Source organism: Caloenas nicobarica, chromosome 2, assembly GCF_036013445.1.
Source record: "Caloenas nicobarica isolate bCalNic1 chromosome 2, bCalNic1.hap1, whole genome shotgun sequence".
Classification (NCBI taxonomy): domain Eukaryota; kingdom Metazoa; phylum Chordata; class Aves; order Columbiformes; family Columbidae; genus Caloenas; species Caloenas nicobarica.
Genome location: NC_088246.1, coordinates 114,797,115 through 114,816,734, shown reverse-complemented (window position 1 = coordinate 114,816,734; position 19,620 = coordinate 114,797,115). Strand labels below are relative to the sequence as shown.

General features: G+C 42.7%; 1 protein-coding gene across 1 annotated transcript; it reads right to left on the bottom strand.

Moving 5' to 3' along the window:
- Positions 1 to 3,103: 3,103 nt before the first annotated feature.
- ENOSF1 (enolase superfamily member 1) lies at positions 3,104 to 19,572 on the bottom strand. Its single transcript, XM_065627945.1, is given in 8 exon segments — positions 3,104 to 3,286; positions 7,722 to 7,868; positions 8,950 to 9,047; positions 12,286 to 12,451; positions 12,564 to 12,589; positions 14,528 to 14,606; positions 14,912 to 15,093; positions 19,308 to 19,572. Coding segments are annotated over 8 exon segments (1,146 nt in total).
- Positions 19,573 to 19,620: the final 48 nt, after the last annotated feature.

Below are 19,620 nucleotides of genomic sequence, written 5' to 3'. Positions count from 1 at the left end.
AGCCTTGTCTGAAATGGAATTGCTCCACAACATCTCTGTATTGGCATTTTTAAAATTCCCTACACGAATGATGAATTTGATATAAATCAAACAGAGCTGTAGTTAAAAAGAGGTTACTGGATCGTATGAGTAATAATCTGTTGGTCGTCATCTAAAACCAGATCCCACAAACATACAGATTGATTTTGCAGCCTGGAGCAGCAAAAGTTAGAGGTTGTAGTATTTGTAGGATTGGAGCTTATTCATTAATCTTAGTTGAATTCAGCTTTCATCTCATCCTTGCAACTTCTGCAGTAACTTCATTCCTTATAAAATTCCTCTTAAGGAATTAAATTATGAATAGATCTACAGTTAATATTCAGACATAGCATATGCAATACATATTTGAACACATGGAGAAATGCAGTAAACTGGTAAATATTTTAAAATTATACAATTTGAGAGAATTCTAAGAATTTAAAGAACAGTGTGCTTTGATTCCGTTCATTCAGGGGCCTGTGTAAGAAGACTGTTGCATCTTTCTTAAACCAAACTGATCGTAACTTTCAAAAGCATGTTTTACCTCAAAATTATTTGCAAATCTTGTAATACTGATCTTTATTATAGTGCTCACTGATCTTCAGACTAAGCTTTTTGTAGTGCAATGTCATGTGCCCCCAAAATAAGTTGTTGTACTCTTTTCCTGACATTTAGTCCAACACAACAAAATCGCAGAAGAATGTCGTTACCTTTCGTAAGAACATCAAATGTGAATGGGCCACTGCTTATTAGAAAGGTTCTTAGAATCCACCCTAGTCCATCTTTCTTGAACAGAGATGATCAGACTGTACGTGCTGTTTCAGCTGAGAACATGTGAGAAACCTGATATATGGAAGGATCAAACCTGTCTCTGAGGCTGTGTTAAATGGGGACTCAGTAGCCAACCTGCAGTTAAACACACTTGGGTCTTCTTTCAAATCACTGAACTCACAGCTAGCAGCAGTGTTCTTGTTACTAGACCTGAAAGCCATGTCACATACTCCTAATAAATTTAATCTCAGCTCAGTCTTATACTTTAAAATCACCTAATTCAGATATTTCAGGTGTCACCTGCATTAATGATACCTCCCAGCTGTAGGTTGTCAGCAGCTTCTTACTGCACGCATACTTCTATAAGCTAAAAGTTCTTGAGTGTATTTACAGTCCTCTAATGCACAAGAAAACAATTTAGGTTGCAAATTCACGTAACAGTTCTGCCTACACTTAGTAAGTTAAGTTCCTTCTGCTGGAAACCACTTCGTGTAGCATGTCAGATGAGGTGGAATCTGGAGGACATTTTAGCAAGTGTCACCAGAGAGGATGTGAAACAAAACGTTGGCCTGGGGGCCTGACTAGGGGGAATTAGCAGGCTCTGAAGTTAACCAGTACAGGAAAACCCAGCCAAGAGAAAAATTTAGAATGGGAATAATTTACTTCCTTTCATAAATTAAAGAGTTAGTACCATCCTAAGAAAGATTTTTAATCCTTTATGAAACATCACAAATGGTCTATTCTCACATAAATTGGGGCATACACAGCATGCTTTGACAGACCAATACATACAATTCTAGAAGAGCTACTGCTTTTCAGTGTAGGAATTAACTACAATGTCATTGTTCCCCGTTATCAGCACGTTTTACTACAAATGGCAGTTGTTGAAATGAAGCTTGTACCTTGAAGCCCAAGAAGGTTTATGCTGCTCAAACGATCAGAAAGCAGTAAAAAGCAGACTTAAATGTGAATAAAAGTGAAAATACTCATATTGTACATTGATAGGTATGAGACTTCTATGATTCCAAGCAAAAAATATGAATATTCAAAGAATTGGAATATATAGACTTAAACAGGAGCCACTCAAGGAATTTGCAGGATATGAAGCCTGTTTGCTGCAAAGATGACTAGTATGCCTGCAGGCTGTATTCGGAGCAGGATTTTACACAAAATGTGGGACGTCATTAGATCCTTTTGGAAAGCTGTGAGAGGAACCCATAGGCCTACGGAGAGATGGGGGCATTCCTGGGCTGATTTCTGATGAATAAGCTGTCCCAGCAGCTCCCTGTGCCTCGCACTTCCCAGCTGATGACTTAAAGAGCTGTATAGGTGGCATCAGAAGTCAGTTCCTTACCAGTTCTGAGTTCTTGCCATTTGCCCTGCGACTGCTACGCTCATTCTGCCTCACAGTTTGGCCTTGCAGAGTTTCCTCTCTTCCATCATTCCTCCTCTGGATGAATCCTTTTATCATTTCCCCACTTTCCAGGGGCAATTCAACCAACTTGGAGTTAGCAAAGAAATTTTTTACCACTTTGCTCAAAAACCAACTGCCTCTCTGTTCTGCCTTCCTAGACAAGCTTTTGTAACCCACGTTATTTCTGACATGTTATGATACATTGCAAAATTTGCCTTACTGCAATACCAGCAAGAATATTACTTATGTAGTCATGATAGATGAGGGGTCAGAAGAGAAGGAACTGTTTCTAAATTTTGAGACAAACACCCGATCAGCCATCAAAATCAATAGTCTGTTAATTAGTCTGACTCGGTGCGTTTGCCACTGTAGTGACAGGGATCTGGGAAGTGTCTGAAGATGAAACATAGCTCAGGCTTCAAGTACCTTAATTAAAACCACAAATTTTTTTAATTTTTACCTGCTTGAAGTTTATTTTAATCCAACTTCTAACTTCCCTTTGTAGCCCACAGGTAGGTGGGCTTGTAGGGTAACAAGACAAATGCATGCTGGGACCACCATGTAGCAACATCTTTTATAAGAAAAAAAAAGAACAATCACCTTAATCAATTGCTAGTGGAGTGTTTTGTAGAACTAACCTGTTTCCAAGCCTTTCAGGTACTGGGATATAATAAAATATTATCAAGTGCTGGACTAATTAACAGAGACAACCAAGTCCATACTAGAGAAAGACAGTGCCCAATAGCAAGATATCCAAAGCCATTTGGTGCAGCCCTACAGCATGACACAAACCAAATAAAATTACAGCAGTGCATGCAAGCTTATGCTTGGAAATCACAAGCATGACAGCTGAAGACACTAATCAGACTAGCATGGAAGGTGAGGAGAGAAAGATTTTCTCTATGCTGTTGCATTTTGCAGACCCTTGCTCTGGAACTTTTTGGCCATCAGCAGCACGGACAAGTTTTCATTCACACTTTCCAGCCTGCAGCTGTCAATTTGGAGACAACTCAAGGCCTTAGCTTGTAGAAGCTGTTTAAATATCACTCTGTTGTGGCAGTGTAACGGAAAAAAAATTAAAAGCTAAGACCTAAAGTCTCCCAAGTTAACGCATTACAAGAGCTGCTGGCGACTCATACAAAAACATTTGTACAGTGCCCCTCTATGTGTCCCAATAAATCCAAATTATTTTAATTAGTCAATTGAAATGAGATATCACATGAGAATTTGGATGAAGTGAAGTTCAATGATGTTGACAATATTCAAAATAATCAGCTTATACTTGTAATAGTAAGACCACTATACCTGACCCAATGAACTGCGGTACGCTGAAAAATAAAATCACTGTGTGCCAAGGGACACTGTCTTATTGCAATGAGTTTGGAAATTATTGCCCCTTAATATATTCAGATATTGAACAGTATAAGTGAAAGTGAAGTTAAAATGCCAAGTGAAAATGGCTCTTCTATTCTAGGACAAGGACAAGGGCTTAACCTACTCAAAGGCAGCTGAGTTTGTAGTGAAATCATTATGTAAGGCTTGCACGAACTGATCGGGCAGCTCTGCCAGATGATTGCTTCATAGACTGCCTCAAAATCTTTTTAGGATTTAGGGTCCTTTAGGAGCCAACTCAACCCCCTCTGGTCATCCGACTGTGTCCCCAGGCAGGGACGTGGGTTACACTGGGGACAGGATGGTCTTAGCCCCACTTCGTCACGCTCAGGAGTGCAGAGCTTTGGGAGGTGTGTGCCTATGTGAATGAACAGCTATTCTCATTTTGGGACAGGTGAAGTGAATATAGCAGTGATTCTGCTGTAGGAAATCATTCCTTCTCCTAGAGACCAATCCACCCAGATGAGACATGGCCCTGTAGACAAGATATGATTGTATAACCATCAGGATTCAATTTCTAACTGTGCTACAGATTTCCTGTCTGGAGCTTGGCTAAATTGTTCAGGCGTCATGTTAATTTCCCAAGGTTTTTAGTATGGATGTAGTACTCTCCGTATTCACAGGGGAATTCTGTGGGTAAATACATTAAATACCTATGTGGTTCTCAGATGTTATGGGGAAAAGAAGAAAAAGGTTATACAAACCACCAAGTAAATTCAGTGTTCAGGGCTGGCCTTTACTTTGTAAAGCAAGGCTATACTAATGGGTATTTCAAACCCATCCTAATAGATGTTTGTTATAAAACACCCTCCTCTGCAAATTGAATGTCCTATCTACCAGTAGGCAACAACTGAGAGTGAGAAGCACAATGAAATATGTTGATAGCAGGGTTTGGCATGAGAAACTGGCAACAGAGAAACTATACCAATGCACCCCGTCGCCTGCAGTTGCTGCAGAGAACTGAGAATTTGTTAATTCACATTGTTTGGCTCTGTAGATTTGGTGTCAAGACTTGGCAAAAAGAAAGGTGCAATGAAAACCAGGTTACTTTAGGTTGGAGACTGGTATTCTGTTAATAAAAGGTACCAGGCTGTCTATTGACACCTCACTGGTCTTTGGATTCAGTAAAAGTATTTCATGTAAAAAGCATTTAAACGTAGCTGATGTCATGGACTAATGCTAGCAGCAAGTTTCTTGTGGTGGGGAGAAGGTTTCAACCTTATAAAATAGCTGCATATAAACCAGCCAAATTGCTCCTTAGGCCAGAGAGGGCACCGAGTGCACTGACAAGGCTCACCTTGACCAGTCTCACCTGGGGCCCACACCCTCCGCGCATGGGCCCCAGTTTCTGCCTGGGCTGCATTGCAGGTGCACCTGCTCCCAGCTGCGGTACAGCTGCGGACATGTCTGGCCATGGACCAACATGCCTGCCTGGCCTCATGACCGTGGCTCTGCCTGGACGCACGCTGGGCTGTGTCTGACCTTGGTTCCCCTCACCTGGCCCGATCCTGAACCCCCTCCTGGCCTCAGCCCATCCTCATCCTTGTCCCCATGGAGGCGCCCAGTGTCCGGGTTTGAGGCAGCCCCACTGCCCCCAGCCAACCCTGCTCCTGACTGGAGGTGGTCCCTGCCTAGACCCAAGCTCCTGAGTGAACCCCTCACTGGGGGGGCTGCGGAGCTCTCCAGGAGCCGAGATTCCCCCTTTCCCCTCCTCAGTAAGCCTGCCACGCCTCTGGGGCTACCCAGGGTCTGCCTGAGCCCCCCACCTGGCTCCAATCCCCCACGCCATGTCCCTTTCCCATTTCCCTGTCCCTGCCCTGGCTCCGTGTCCCCTGAAATGCCCTCTACACCTCACAGCAGTTAAATCACTCTTCAGCAAGTCCCATCTGAGCCCAGGGGTGGGAGGACACATCCTTCTGGGGAGGACCTGCCATCAGGGCGCTGAGGGAAGGGGTGGCTTTGCTGGCCATGTCCAGCCTCACCGGAGGCCTCCCCTGCCCCATTCCTGCCTTCGGGACCCATCTCAGCTCAGGCCATGGTCCCCAGTCCCTGCCTGAGGTGCGACTGTCTCCCATCACACTGCAGCTGTGCCAAGTCATGGACCTCACTGATCCGGACCCAGAAACACAGGCTGATGACCCAGCTTGACTTCATCACTGTGGACAGGCTGGCAGTGACTGGGCAGTGCCTGACCCTGGTCTCTGTCACTAGTCCAGACCCTGCCCTTGTCGTGGTTGAGACGGACAAATGACATAGACCAAGTTCTTCCAGGATGAAAGTAGTAGATCCCATTTATTGCCACAAGTGCATTTTCATACAGTTTTACCAATTCATGTGTCTCTTCACTATTGGTTACAAGTTACAGCAGTAACATCTCATTGACTAAGTTTTCTATCATCAATGTTGCTCTTCTACTCCCTTCTCTCTCACAGGTACATCCCTTCTCTCTCACGGGTACACCTTAATATCTCTGGGTACTCCTTTACTCCCATCTTTCTCACGGGTAGGCTTTAATATCTTCAAGGCTGATCTCTGTTCCCATGCCATCCGTCAGGGAATCCACGGACCCACCGTAGTCCCCCGCATGCCCTCAGGGCTATCTCCTCACCATGGCCTCATCTGGCAATCTTCTCAGCTGACCCTGCCTGTCACCCCCATACCTGCCCTGCCATCTGTGCTGTTGGCTCCTGGCTCACCAGCCCTCCCTGCACTCCTGACAGTGTCCCTGGTGCCACCGAGGGGAGGAACTACAGCTTGTTAACAGCATGATCTGGGATTTTCGTCCTTACGGTTGAGTTAGTGCAGCACAAATACAGTTGATACAAGAAGAGGAGCCAGGAACCTCTCCACTCTAAAAGCACTCTATATAGGCACAGCAAGGTCAAGTCTATACATGTGCTCCTGTGCTGAGCCAAATGCTCTCTTAAGCAACAAATCCACAGAACGAAATGGGAACTGTGATAATTAACCTTGCGCTAGAGGGCATATCAGCTTCAGCAGCCCTGCAGCTGTCTACAGACTGTATTGTCCAGCCTACGTTGTTTTGCACAGGTGTTATCCAAGTTGTCTCATGGAACCACAGTGTTCTCCATGGAGCAGCATGGACTTACTCTTTGTGCCTTGCTTCTCTACCTTTCGTATGGGCAATTACGATCATGGATGCATTCTTTCGTATTTCTCACTGATCTGAGAATATGAAATTTTAGAAGATACTCTCATAATAGTAATAATAAACCCAAATATTTCCAGGTTGTTCACAGGAATCCTGTATGGGAAGAATGAACCAGGGGAAGTAACCTTGGAAGGGAACAGCTGAAATAGATACCAAGTAATTTTCAGCTCCGGTATTTAACTTTAGTGAGAAAAACAAAGGAGTGTTGGCACCAGCTCCAAAGGTTATGCCGCAGTTGCGTTAAACAGGTAATAATTATGGAAAATCCCCAAACATGGATACATATTTTGACATGTTCTCTGGTTGCTACACCAATTCCAGGTGGTGCTAAGGCCTGCAAATAAACATTCAAGACTTGCTTCTGTTTTTTATTTCCCAACAGAGTTACTTAACAGCATAAAGGACGGAATAAGAGTTATTTCAGCGTACTGTTTTCTACTTATTTTACAGAATATGTAACACACGTTATAAAACCTTTTATTGATTTTTTTTCTTTTTCTGCTCTCTCTGCTCCACAGGCAGTGTAAAGAATTACATATCAGGCTGTGTGGAGCAGTAAAGAAATGCACATACTAAACATCATGGGTTTTAACAGTACTGCTAAGTATAGCGTGTTGGGAGCACAAGTTCTCAACTGAACTTCCAATTTCACTGGAAATCACACATTTAAAAAAAAAGGCCATTCACATTTCATACTAAATGTTTACTGCCTTCCTCATACAGGCACTACAGTCCTTCTGCATATTTTTAAAAGAAAAACTATTTATTTAAACTTAAGGGAATACAGGTGCAGAATGTGTGTCAAGGTCCTGTAGCAAATACATTTCATAGTACTCTGAATAACTAGTTCAACCTGAACTCTGAATACGTGAAGGAACAATATCAACATCACACTACGGTACTGACTGGATTCACTGTATTATTATTGAAATTTTTAAAAAACCCCTCTCCAACCTTTGAAATGATTGTATGTCCCATCTGGACATGCATATCCTCATCCGGAAAAGCTGGCTCCTTAATCCACGAGGGTTTAAACTCAACAGGTTTAGTGACCAATTCACTTTCTTCCTTTATTTCCCATAGTTGCTTTGCATCCAGCATCTGGGGATAAGGAAAATAAGAACCAAATACACTGAAGGATTCTATTGACATTTCTTTTTTTCTCTCAAACTCTCATAAAAAGAGCTGCAAAACTGATATGAAGTGGTAGAAATTCAGGAAATGGAAAGGAAATGAAAAGCTGGAATTGCCATTCTGAACATATTGTACCTTTGGCCACACTTACAATGAGTTGCAACGACTACAGCGATACCCAGACTAGGTTTGAACCGAGCAGATCAGGAGCTGTAGGAAGTAGAGCAGAGTCATCTGTGGGAATGAGTATATCTTGGCAGCATATACTTGAGCAAAGCACCCTGAAACAAGGACATGTCTGCCTGAAATTTTCAGCAGGAAAGCTTCTTGACAAAAAAACCAATAAGATGAGTTTCTCAAGCAGCACTTCTCTCCCACACAAGGGAGAATTTTTCTCCATAAAAGAGGCGAAACATCTGAAAATGGCACCACAGTTCCTCTGCAGGCTCTTCAGGTCCTTTCCATCCTGTATTCATGGCATTTGATGTGATGTGGCATCTTGTGAAAGCCCCGTGCTGCGCTGCAGCACCTGGAGCAGGTTGGCAGCTGTAGCGTGTCAGGGGACACATGGGGCAAAGAATCCAGCCCATAGCAACCAACAGAGTAACATTTCGAAATCAAAATGTGTGACTTCCAGCTAATTATTCCTTTTCATTCAAATATTTTGATTTGAAAAACTTCTTTTCCAGTTTATTTTTGGCCAAACATTGGTGAAAAAATATTAACGGGCTTTCCTCTGGAAGCTTCCCTGGATATAAAAGGCACTTTAAGTCTTCTAGAAGACAGTCCTGGAAGTGGGGTTCCCCAACAGGCTTGAATGGAAGTTCTGGCACAGAAATACAGGATAAAATTATTAGTAATACATCTACTTTGATCATGCCCAATACTGCTCTTTGTTGATATATATCAACATTTGTTGCCATCATAATTCAGAATTTGAAGAAGGAAGAAAAAATATTTATCAAGAAATGTGTCTAATGAAAGATATTTCATCTAATGGTTTTAAATAGAAAAAAACCATGGTATAGTAGCAAAAAGTGAAGTTCACCATTATTTTGTCTGGGCAAATAATTTCTTATATAAATCTGTGTCTGCAAATGTTATCCCGCAGACCTGCACCCACTTTTACTTTGAACCTAGATGCATCTTTGGAACAAGATATATATCACTTCTGAATGATTAATGCAGCAGTAAACTGGAATCCATAAACCAGAATTTACAATTTCAGCATCACTGTCTTACAGAAAGAACTTACTTATTACTTCCCTTCCCTTGTGAGTAAGCTTCATCCTATTCTGAAAATAAAACAGCAATGTTTTTTTCATAAATGAATGGAAATACGTTTATCTTCATTTGTGATCAGCCCTCAGCTTTGCCGTACTGTTACTGTTCTCCTGCAATGCAGCATTATGCAGTAGTAGAAGGGGGAAATACCTGAGAAAAATACAGAAGCAAAGTCATTGCTGCCTATATCATAGACCTGGAAGAGTTAGACTAGGTCTAGTCCCTCTGTTCAAAGCATAAAACACAGAAGAAAAAATTGAAATTGAGTCCAACTTTTTGAAGCACCCCATATTTCTAGATACAAAGGCGTATGCTTCCCAGAGGATAAACCCCTGCTGAATTAACTAAAGCTGACACCAACAAACTGTCCAAAGTTTCCATGATATTTCACAGAAAGCTCAGCACAGCAGCTCTCTCTGGCGATAAGAATGCTGCTTTATGAAGGAAGCTAAGGGCCCTCTGCTGCTGGCAGTTTCAGCATATCCCTCAAAGCCAAGGCAACCAGAAGTTCTAGAAGAAACCTGCTATTATAAAACTTTGGATGTTCATGTTGTCTGTGAAGGAGTCATCTGCGGTGATGAGGAACGATTCATATAGACGCAGACAGAGATGCACAGACACAGAGTTCTTGTTAGCAGCCAGAGCAGAGCCAGGCAGAGCTGAGCTCTCTTCTATTAACAGTTTCCGATTTATATGTTTACAGATACAGGGCTGGACCAAGAGGTTAGACAGTTTTTTCAAAAAAACGTTATTCTAAACACAACCACACTCATGTTGTGACTGTTTTCAGTCACGTTCCCATGCATATCTTGTGGGCGGCATTCCAACTCACTCATTCACACGCCCAGGTCCAACATTCACACATCATACATACGGGGGGCGGTTTTCCGACCCGAGATATCATTCTCACTGGCCTGGGCTATCACTTCTTACACTCATAAAAAAACATACTTCTGTATAATCTATCTAAGGCCCTTTAGCTGGAACTGCACATCCTGCTGTTCCCACAGTCATCCCCATTTTTCATCTTTGAAATTAATGCAGGTTAAGGGCACAGTGCTTCTGAACATAGCTATCCAAGCATCGGATTTTCTGTGTTTTCATTAACTCTCTTAGTGATCAGACTTTTAGTTGATTCATATCACTCTCTTGAGTATTCCTATGTGTGTAAGCTCCTTGCACCCATGCAAATGCTCTGTTCTACACAATATACCAGCATAGAGAGACTTCAATTTCTACCTTAACACCTTGTTCTCAATACTCCTATTCCTTGGGCATATCCTTGACCATAGATAGTACTGTAACTCTCTGCCTTGCTGGTAAAATTACTTAAATGGCATTTAAATTACTTAAAAAATTACTTAGACAGCATTAAAAGCAGGCTCAACTGCTTTTCACCTCCCAAAGTGTAAGCAATACAATGTTACATTTTTACTGCGTCCAGCAAAACTTCTAAGTGTTTAGGAGTATGCAGTGAGAATCAATCATCATCTATTAGCATTTCCCCACTTCACATACCATTTAAAATCTTACTGTTATAAGACTGATCATTCAAACCTGTTTTAACTGCTGGTTCGAACAGCCCAGTTAGGCACAGAATCTTGGATAAGCTGGGTATACATGCTCCAACATTTGGAGTTCTGAAGCAGATGAGGATGGTTTCAAGCCAGGCTGTGTTTTATTTTGTTAAATAGTGCATCAAGGAATGTTCTTTGGGGAAATTGAAGGAGTGGAGGTGTTTGTTTCGACTTCATTTTTCCCTTGAATGCCACATTTTTAACCAATTAGTTCAATTTGGCTGAATAAGCCCTTCCCTCTTCCCCCTAGCTATTTCATTGCAAGAGAACTGCAAACCAGGTAAATCCTTGGAAGAAGCAGAGAACAGCACAATCTCCTTGCTAATCCAACATGAAGATTTATATGGAAAACAGTCACCAATGTAGCACAAACGGAACAGCTGATTTTGCACTCCTGGAACAGATGAGATGTTAGCAAACAACAGGCTTCTTCTCACACAGTCCCCTTCCCATTCCTTTTTCCCAAGCAGGTCATTTTTAAGTAATTACACTGAACAACAACTTCTCCTCACCCTTCAGATTTCATCATTACAGTTGCCCTTCCAACCGGTCTTAGTCTCGCAGGCTGGTGGTGTATTCCTGAGGGAACTACTCCCATAAAAAGTGACAAGATAACTCAAGGATTAGGAAGATGGAGGGTACCAAAGTCCAGTGTTAAAGGACAGATGACTCACCATAAGCTTCTTCATCTGTTAGCACATCAGTAACACATGTGAAATCCACACAGAATCACAATTGTTTGGCAGCCTGATTCAAAGATGACATATAAAATAAAAAAGTGTAGCATAGTAAAACAGTATGATGAAAAAAAGATTAAGTAATGCAAGTCACTTGAGGAATTGTTGTCAATCTTTTCCCTGTTTCTCTGAAGCAAGGAGGGAGTTGAGACAGCAGATATTCTAAACCTTCCCCCCGCAAACTACCTCATCAACCTGTGTTGCACTGCCAAATGTGTGAGTGTGTGCCTAATTTCATGGCTGTGAGTAGTTGATAATAAGGCTTTTTCAGCTTCCTTTTAAACTCAAAAAAATTTTTAAACAAAAAAATTGAACAGGAAAGCCAAGTCACACTTTTCAGCTGTCAGACGGGGAAGCACCCCTGTTGTCACACCTCCTGCTCTCAGGGAAAACAAACAAACAACACAAAGCCAAAAGCAAAAACCAAACAAACCCAAACCCATTTTATTTTAGAACAGGATCTTGCAGATCTTAAAACTGAACATAACTCCCCCCAAATGACTGATCACTTCAGTCAATAAGGCAACAACCGAGGCCCAAGGATTTGCCAGCAGACAATATGCAGTTCACACTTAGTTTTTAGTTTTCAGTAGTAAGTTTAGTTTTCAGTAAGGAGTTATTTTTGGCAAAAAAGTCCCCAGCAGTAAAAAAAGGAAGTAAATCAACCCCCCAATTGTCCAAACTTGAAGACAAGCAGCTGCTCTGCTAAATCATAAACAAAGACCTACACATTAAAGCACCATCTAAGTACCCAGTTTCCTACTAGCAGTAGACATCAGTTCCCACTTCCAGCTATGACGCTGGAGCCAGACAGGGTAAGCCGTACAACTTCCCTGGAAGAGGGGCTAGTTTGCATCTCTGCATAAGGGTAGACACGTGAAGAGGGTGCGTTGGGACGGAAGGACACCTCTGAGCAGAAAGTAACACCCACCACCAGGGAAACAGCTTCTGTCTGAAAGGAGTTGTAAGACCATTTAAATTCGGACACTACCTAAACCTCATACTCTTCTAATACAATTAAACCCAAGAGTGTCCAGGTTGGAAGTACAACAAGATTTCCTTACCATGTTGACTAGTAGCTTCCACAGAAGATAGAAAACAAACCACATTAAATCAGTGGAACCACATGGATGCCATAAAACAGATAACACGCAGATGCTTTTTTCTTCATGACGAAGTGTCATGAAGTGCAAGTATGTTTACATTTGGCACACAAAATTAATTACTGACACCAAAGCAACGTGTTTCTCAACCCCAAGCATGAACTTTTGATACTTTCCACTGAGAATCATTAAGAATTGAGCATCCTACTTGGTTTCATTATGGAAGCAATATTGGTGGGATGATTATTAAAAAAGAGGGAAAAAACCACCACGTCATACCAGCTGTATGACATGATGACCTTCCCTCCAGCCTCTTCCCTTGCTGGAAATCACCATTATAAAATAAGCAAAGGCCAATTTCTGCCTGCCAAGGCCTAAAGGGTTATCTGGCTTACAGGCGTGTAGAAATTGTGACTGTTGTTTGGTAGAATTCCGTAATACACAAGGACATGTAGGCTTTAACCTCTACATTTTTCTGCTTTATTACAGATTGCCACAAATACCAGAAAAATCACCACTAGCAAACATATCTATGATTAAAAGAGCATATATGAAAGAATAGATATCAAGCTATTACAAATTACCATCAGCAATCAATAATAGCATCAATCAATATTGTAGTACGGCTAGTAAGAGCACCAGCCAAATACTTATATATTATTATTACTATAGTACTAGATTACTATATACTATTACAGATTACTACAGGTTGTCTTTAATGAAGAGAACTTATCAACAATATAACAGTAGATATATTTGTGATAGATTACTTATATGAATAGATACGGTATCGATATGAAGAAAATTAGATTTCAGAAGGAGCCAAACTATCCCAAAAGGGGGGAACAAACCAATCTCAGAGGGAGACCCAATGATCCTCAAAAGAGGGCAAGACAGATGGAGTGAATAAGACAGAGTTCCACTTCCAAAATGAACCTGGTTTCAGCCAGACATCCCTGGGGACAGTCCAAGAGCTCATAGAAAGCCCATGTAGGATTCAACCAGGAAGTTCTCAGAAAGACAGGCTCCATATTTGTCAAAAATTAAGTCCTTTTTATATCACAGGTACATAAGAGGGACTAGGACATTGAACAGTCAATAGATGCTGTTAAGTTTCTATTTTTCACCTGTAACAGCTGCTTTCTCTTCCAAGAAATTTTACTTTTTCAGACTGCTTTTCACCTTCTCAGATGATAAATTGTCGTTACGGTCCCCTGTTTTGAGCTGATCAGTGGTATCTGTGGTTGCCTCTGGTTTCTAGGTAGCCCAGCTGCACTTCAAAGAGGCCAGCTGCACTTTTCAAGCATGTATTTTTCCAGTTCACAGGGCTAGTCCCCAGGCTTACAATTCCAGGCTGTCAGCCCTTTCTCTGTCAGTATTTTTAAGCAGATAGTATCTATTTTTCAGTAATTTCCCCTTCTAACCAGGCCACCTTTATGGCTGCTCGCATCACTGCCCAAATAGGTTATTTTTAATATACGGTAACATGCTAAGTATATAAGATTTGGCTCCCAGATCAACAGCATATTCAGCAGGAAGTGGCTAAAAGATTAAAATCTCAGATTAACCTCTCCAAGCAAAAAAGATGAAATAAAGAGAAGGGCATACAGTGAAACATTGGATAAGCAGGCAAAAGAATATCTTATTTCAGAAGTGCCAGAGCTCCCACAAAATGACTTTGAAATGTTCTGACCATTTCCACCACTAAGCACTGGGCTGTTGCTACAGTTTTCTGCCCTGCAAAAATGGAGCACATGCAGAGACTTCAAGAACTCAGTGATGCCTGTGCCTTATTTGATATTTTAAAGAAAACGTATGTATAAATTGCTGCAAAATCAAGACCAGATGTACAAATGAGGGCAACCAGGAACAGGGAATCTCTCTGAATTAATGAGGGTTCTCATGCTGAGATCCCATGAGCTTTACCTTTCCCTCTCACTTGGCCCACAGAGCATTCAGGACAGCAGCTATGGCCAAGTGCACAGCACCCTTCTCTGGTCCAGTCTGTTCAGAAAACAAATGGATCCACCAGTGTCATCGACAGTGGCTGATGTCTCAGTTTCTGTTAAACGATATTTTGTTCACCAGAGGGGAAAAGACAGCACTGTTGGTAACACAGCGAGGGGAAAAGTCGCTGATACTGGAAAAAAGGAGGAATATATATTGGTTAAAACTTTAAGAAGAAGCAGATGCCGAAATGTACGACTTGGATCAAATACCCACCTGGAAATCTCTGAGTGGTCACTTTCACATTGGCTTGCCTTAGCAACAGATATGTTCTCAATTTTCAAGAATAAAAATGGAAATACCTTGTGAAAATGCACAACTTGTATGTTTGTTATGATCCTTTTCACAACAGCACCCCAATGCGTCATACCCAGCAGTTGCGTGTCACTGGTGAGCCCTCCATAGAAGCCTCCAAAGTTGTTGACAATGTCTCCCACGTCTCTATTGACCATGTGAATAAAGGAAGCCTTGATAGCACATATGACTGCAAAGCATCGCAGAATTTACTGCCTCATTACAGCCAAATGCCTGCAACAGAATGACTGTGATCCCTTTCCTCAGCTGCTTCTTTGAGAAGTAACCTTTACTGACAGTCTGTGAATTTGAAGTATAAGCATGAAACAATTCACTTTGCACCTAGATCTGGGTGGCCAGTGTAAATTTAGCTGCACGGCCATGTTTCATCTTATACTTGGCTGTTTCCAGATGCCGATCTCTTCCTCAATAAAATACGTATTACGAAGGCCTTTCAAAATGAAGAGTTGCTCCTGTATCACCTCCCTACTCCACAGAGGAAAAAAACGGCAGCCCTAAACCAACAGCCCAGAACACTGTCAAAGACACAGAGGCCATCAGATCACATCTCCTCTGAGGAAAACTGTTTCTATAAATGAGACACCCTTTACAAACCATCCCTTTCAAGCATCTTCTGCATCTCCCAGAGCTGTTTTGGCACTTGCAGTCATGTTCAAGTACCCATTTCCTCAAAGGCATCCCGTTTCTGGCAGGGAGATAACGGCAGTTGTGGTCTAGCTGTTTCACGTCCCCAAGACTCAGGGCTGAGTCTGAACTCTGGTTTTTTTTGCAGTCCCACATACCATCACTCAACATCAACACATATTCCCAGCAAGGGTTTTTGTTAGGGTAAAAACCACACAAATCATGTGTAGCAAACTGCAGAGTGTCAGGGAAAGGACAGACACAGTATGAAGCCTCATGCCAACCATCATTTTCTTTAGCAGCATGAAATAAAGAGAGTCTTAAGAAATATGAGACCATGAGACCAATTCCGTGAGGTCTCCTCTCTTCAGGAGATTTGCTTGAGATCTGAGAAACCATTTTCTGAACCTCAGCTTTGTAAGAACCTTTTCGTGTGATTCCAGGCAAGACACTTTACTTGTCTGTGTTTCAGTTCCTCTGACATTCCTACCTGCAGCGTGGGAAGAACATCGCATCCCACTTTTCCTTGAATGTGATGAATCATGTACTACAGTGGCTGAGGTCATTTAGGTATCTAGGCAGGTTGTACAAAGCACATCTCCCTCATGAAGACAGAAGGGTGTTCAGCATCTTACAACAGGCCAGGTGATACAGACTCCAATCTTAGTCTGACTAAGGAAAATGGTGAATCCTTAAAGAAGCCTAAAATAACTGAGTGTGTGCTTGCCAGATTGCTAAGTGATTTTAAAATAAGGTAGATGTTTCTATAAGAGATAATTGCAAAGGTAGACTGAAGAAGGAAAAGGCGTGATATCATCAAGTCACAGGTTTTGTGGGTGTTCAGCTGATTGCTTAGAGTTTTTTGAGACATTCAGCAGTGTCAGTGAAAAACCAGATGAGTGGCAAAGAAGGAATGGTACGAGAAGGGAGCAATGACAACCGCAGAGGAACTTACACATGTACTCCCCAGGCACTGCTTGTAGAAGACCATCGCAGTTGTGTCCTGTCGTAACAAACTGCTTTGCCTAATGGAAGCCTCCTGCCCGCCTGGCCGTGCGTACCATGGTGTCCGTGATGTGGCAGCCCAGCAAGCTGGAGAAGCAGATACTGCTCATGGTCACTGCCATGCTCTGGGTGGCTGGGGCCAGATTCGGAGGCTGAGGTCAAGCGCGTACTCAGGCATGGGCTGCCTGCGTGGTGGCTGGCAGCACCACGGGGCCACCTGGGCTAGACCCAGGCTGAGCGTGCCAGGGGCTGGAAGGGTTTCGCAACTCAGTCTCCACGGTCTCTGCACGTAATGATTGATACAGCGGCTTTTGTGGCAGCCAAATTGCTGCGTGGGGCCCACAGGCTTTACCCATGTTTTTCCTTTATTTTATTGGAGTAGCTCAGGTGTCCATTGTGGGGCATAACAGGAGATTACTGCAGGCTTTTCTTAGGAAATCGCCTTTCCAAGCTCAAGACCAGGAGACAAGGTTGGTAAGCGATGCTAAAATCTGCCCATCTGAAAGAAAATTCACAGTAGACCGAACACTAGGTTCTGGCTGCTCAGTCACAGTCTTCAACTTAATCCTGGATGAGTCAAAATACCTCTTCTCCCCTTGCTTAATTTGCCATCTGGAGACAGTGAAACTGATCTCATTTGTGAAGTGTTTGAGAGTGAGAAATGCTATATATTAGGTAATAAGGATTGTGGGGCAAGATGGCAGATGTCTTGGAAACTCCAAAGAGAGATGCTGCGTATCAGTGGATTTCTGCCTATTGCCTGGCGTAACACTGTCTGTTTTGGGATGAAGAACGAATGAGGCTTGTGTTATTTTGTTGGCAAATTAAGAGCATTTGCACAGGGCAGGCTGGCCTGCCAAAGTGAATGTGTATCTCACTAACTTCCTAAATGTCATTTGTCATCCCCGAGCTGCAGGAGGGTCATTCCTTCTTATGCACATTAATGATCAGTTGAACTCAAGGGGCATATCTATTGCTAAGTATACATACACTTGCTCTTCAAAACTTTTAGAAGTCTGAAAAGGCTGGTGCCGTTCTGATGACAATGGCACCAGAGATTATATTTAGCCTATTAGTAATCTACATATTATAACCTGAAACCCATTGAAGCTATTGATTGAACTTCAGTTTCATATGAAAAAGAAATCTCCTCTTGCAAATGGTAGTCCTTCGATAAAGGTAGCAAGAAGATAAAATGCACAGATTTCGATGCATTCACCTTAACAAATAACACTAAATTAAAATGTAAACATGGAAGCTATTTCTATCGTACTTTCAGTCTTTTAGCTCAAAGGAAAAATATACATTTACACTACTCATAAGCCAATTTGAAAGAGAGGGTCATTCCAGAAGTGAAGAGGGTAATATAGAACCAAATGAAAGTGATATGGATCTGATCTTGCTCTAATAAGGCTGATCAATTTGCCAGGCACCTCCATTAAAAAAAAACCCAACCAACCAACCAACCAACCAAAAAACCCCAAAACCCACAACATGGTATCTAAGGCTGCTAAAGGCTTCTAATCTTTAATTCTGTGAATTCTTACGTGTTCATGCTATTACTGCACAGCCACACAATGGAGAAGTAAAAGCCAGTCAGCTGTGGTGAAGCGTGAGCACCTAGACTAGAACCGAGAGGAAGGTGGGTAGAGGCCAAAGGATGTAAGTCATATGAGGGCCACCTTTCACTCTTAGAAATGTGAGCCAACACTCTTGCCTTTTCTTGGGAACTCTTCAGAAGGGCAGAACCACAGACTTGGCTTCCTTGCCAGGACTGAACAGGGTCTGCAATCTAGCACAATCATTCACTGCTCAACAACAGACCTTGAGCATCTCCATGAGTGGCATGTTCCACAAGTGCTGGAGGAGCAGGGAGCCACCCTCACTGTTTTCGTGATGAAGGAATCAAACAACCTGATGTTCTTCTTATTTGTGTCATTTTTATCATGGGAGTCATGCTGAACTGAGATTTATCCATTTTTTGTTTTTCAAAGAGTAGAAATGCTTCTTTACCCATCAAATACAATAACAGAATCATAGAATGTCCTGAGTTGGAAGGACTCACAAGGATTATCGAGTCCAACTCCTGTCCCTGCATAGGACAACCCCAAAATTCACACCATGTGTCTGAGGGTGTTGTCCAGTCTCTTCTTGAACACTGTCAGGTTTGGGGCCGTGTCTGCCTCTTTGGGGAGCCTGTTCCAGTGCTCCACCACCCTCTGGGTGAAGAACCTTTTCCTAATGTCCAACCTAAACCTCCCCTCGCACATTTTCTTGCCATTCCCTCAGGTTCTGTCATTGGTCACTAAAGAGAAGAGTTCAGCACCTGCCTCTCCTCCTCCCCTTGTGAGGAAGCTGTAGACCATGATGAGGTCTCCTCTCAGTCTCTTCTTCTCCAGGCTCAACAAATGAAATGACTTCAGCCGCTCCTCATATGGCTTCCCCTCCAAACCCTTCACCAAATTTGTAGCCCTTTTCTGGACACTCTCCAGTAGCTTTATATCTTTTTTATCCTGTGGTGCCCAGAACTGCACACAGTGCTCCAGGTGAGGCCGCACCAGTGCAGAGCAGAGCGGGACAATCACCTCCCTCACCCGGCTGGCCATGCTGTGCTGGATGCACCCAGGACACGGTTGGCCCTCTTGGCTGCCGGGGCACACTGTTGGCTCATGTTCAACTTGCCATCGACCAGAACCCCCAGATCTCTCTCTGCAGAGCTGCTCTCCAGCATCTTGTCCCCTGGTCTGTATGTACAGCCAGGGTTGCCGTGTCCCAGGTGCAAAATCCGGCACTTGCCCTTGTTGAACTTCATGTGGTTGGTGATTGTCCAGTTGTCCAATTTGTCCAGATCCCTCTGTAGGGCCTCTCTGCCCCCGAGAGTGTCGACAGCTCCTCCCAGTTTTGTGTAATCAGAAAACTTACTAAGTAATCCCTTTACTGAGGGATCCCTAAGGTAATCCCTTACTAAGTAATCCTGGCACTTCCAAATGCCAAAACAGAGAGAAGGATCATCGGCCATGGAGACCGTGGAAGGCTGCCCCAAATGTGAATAAATGTGGGGGTATTG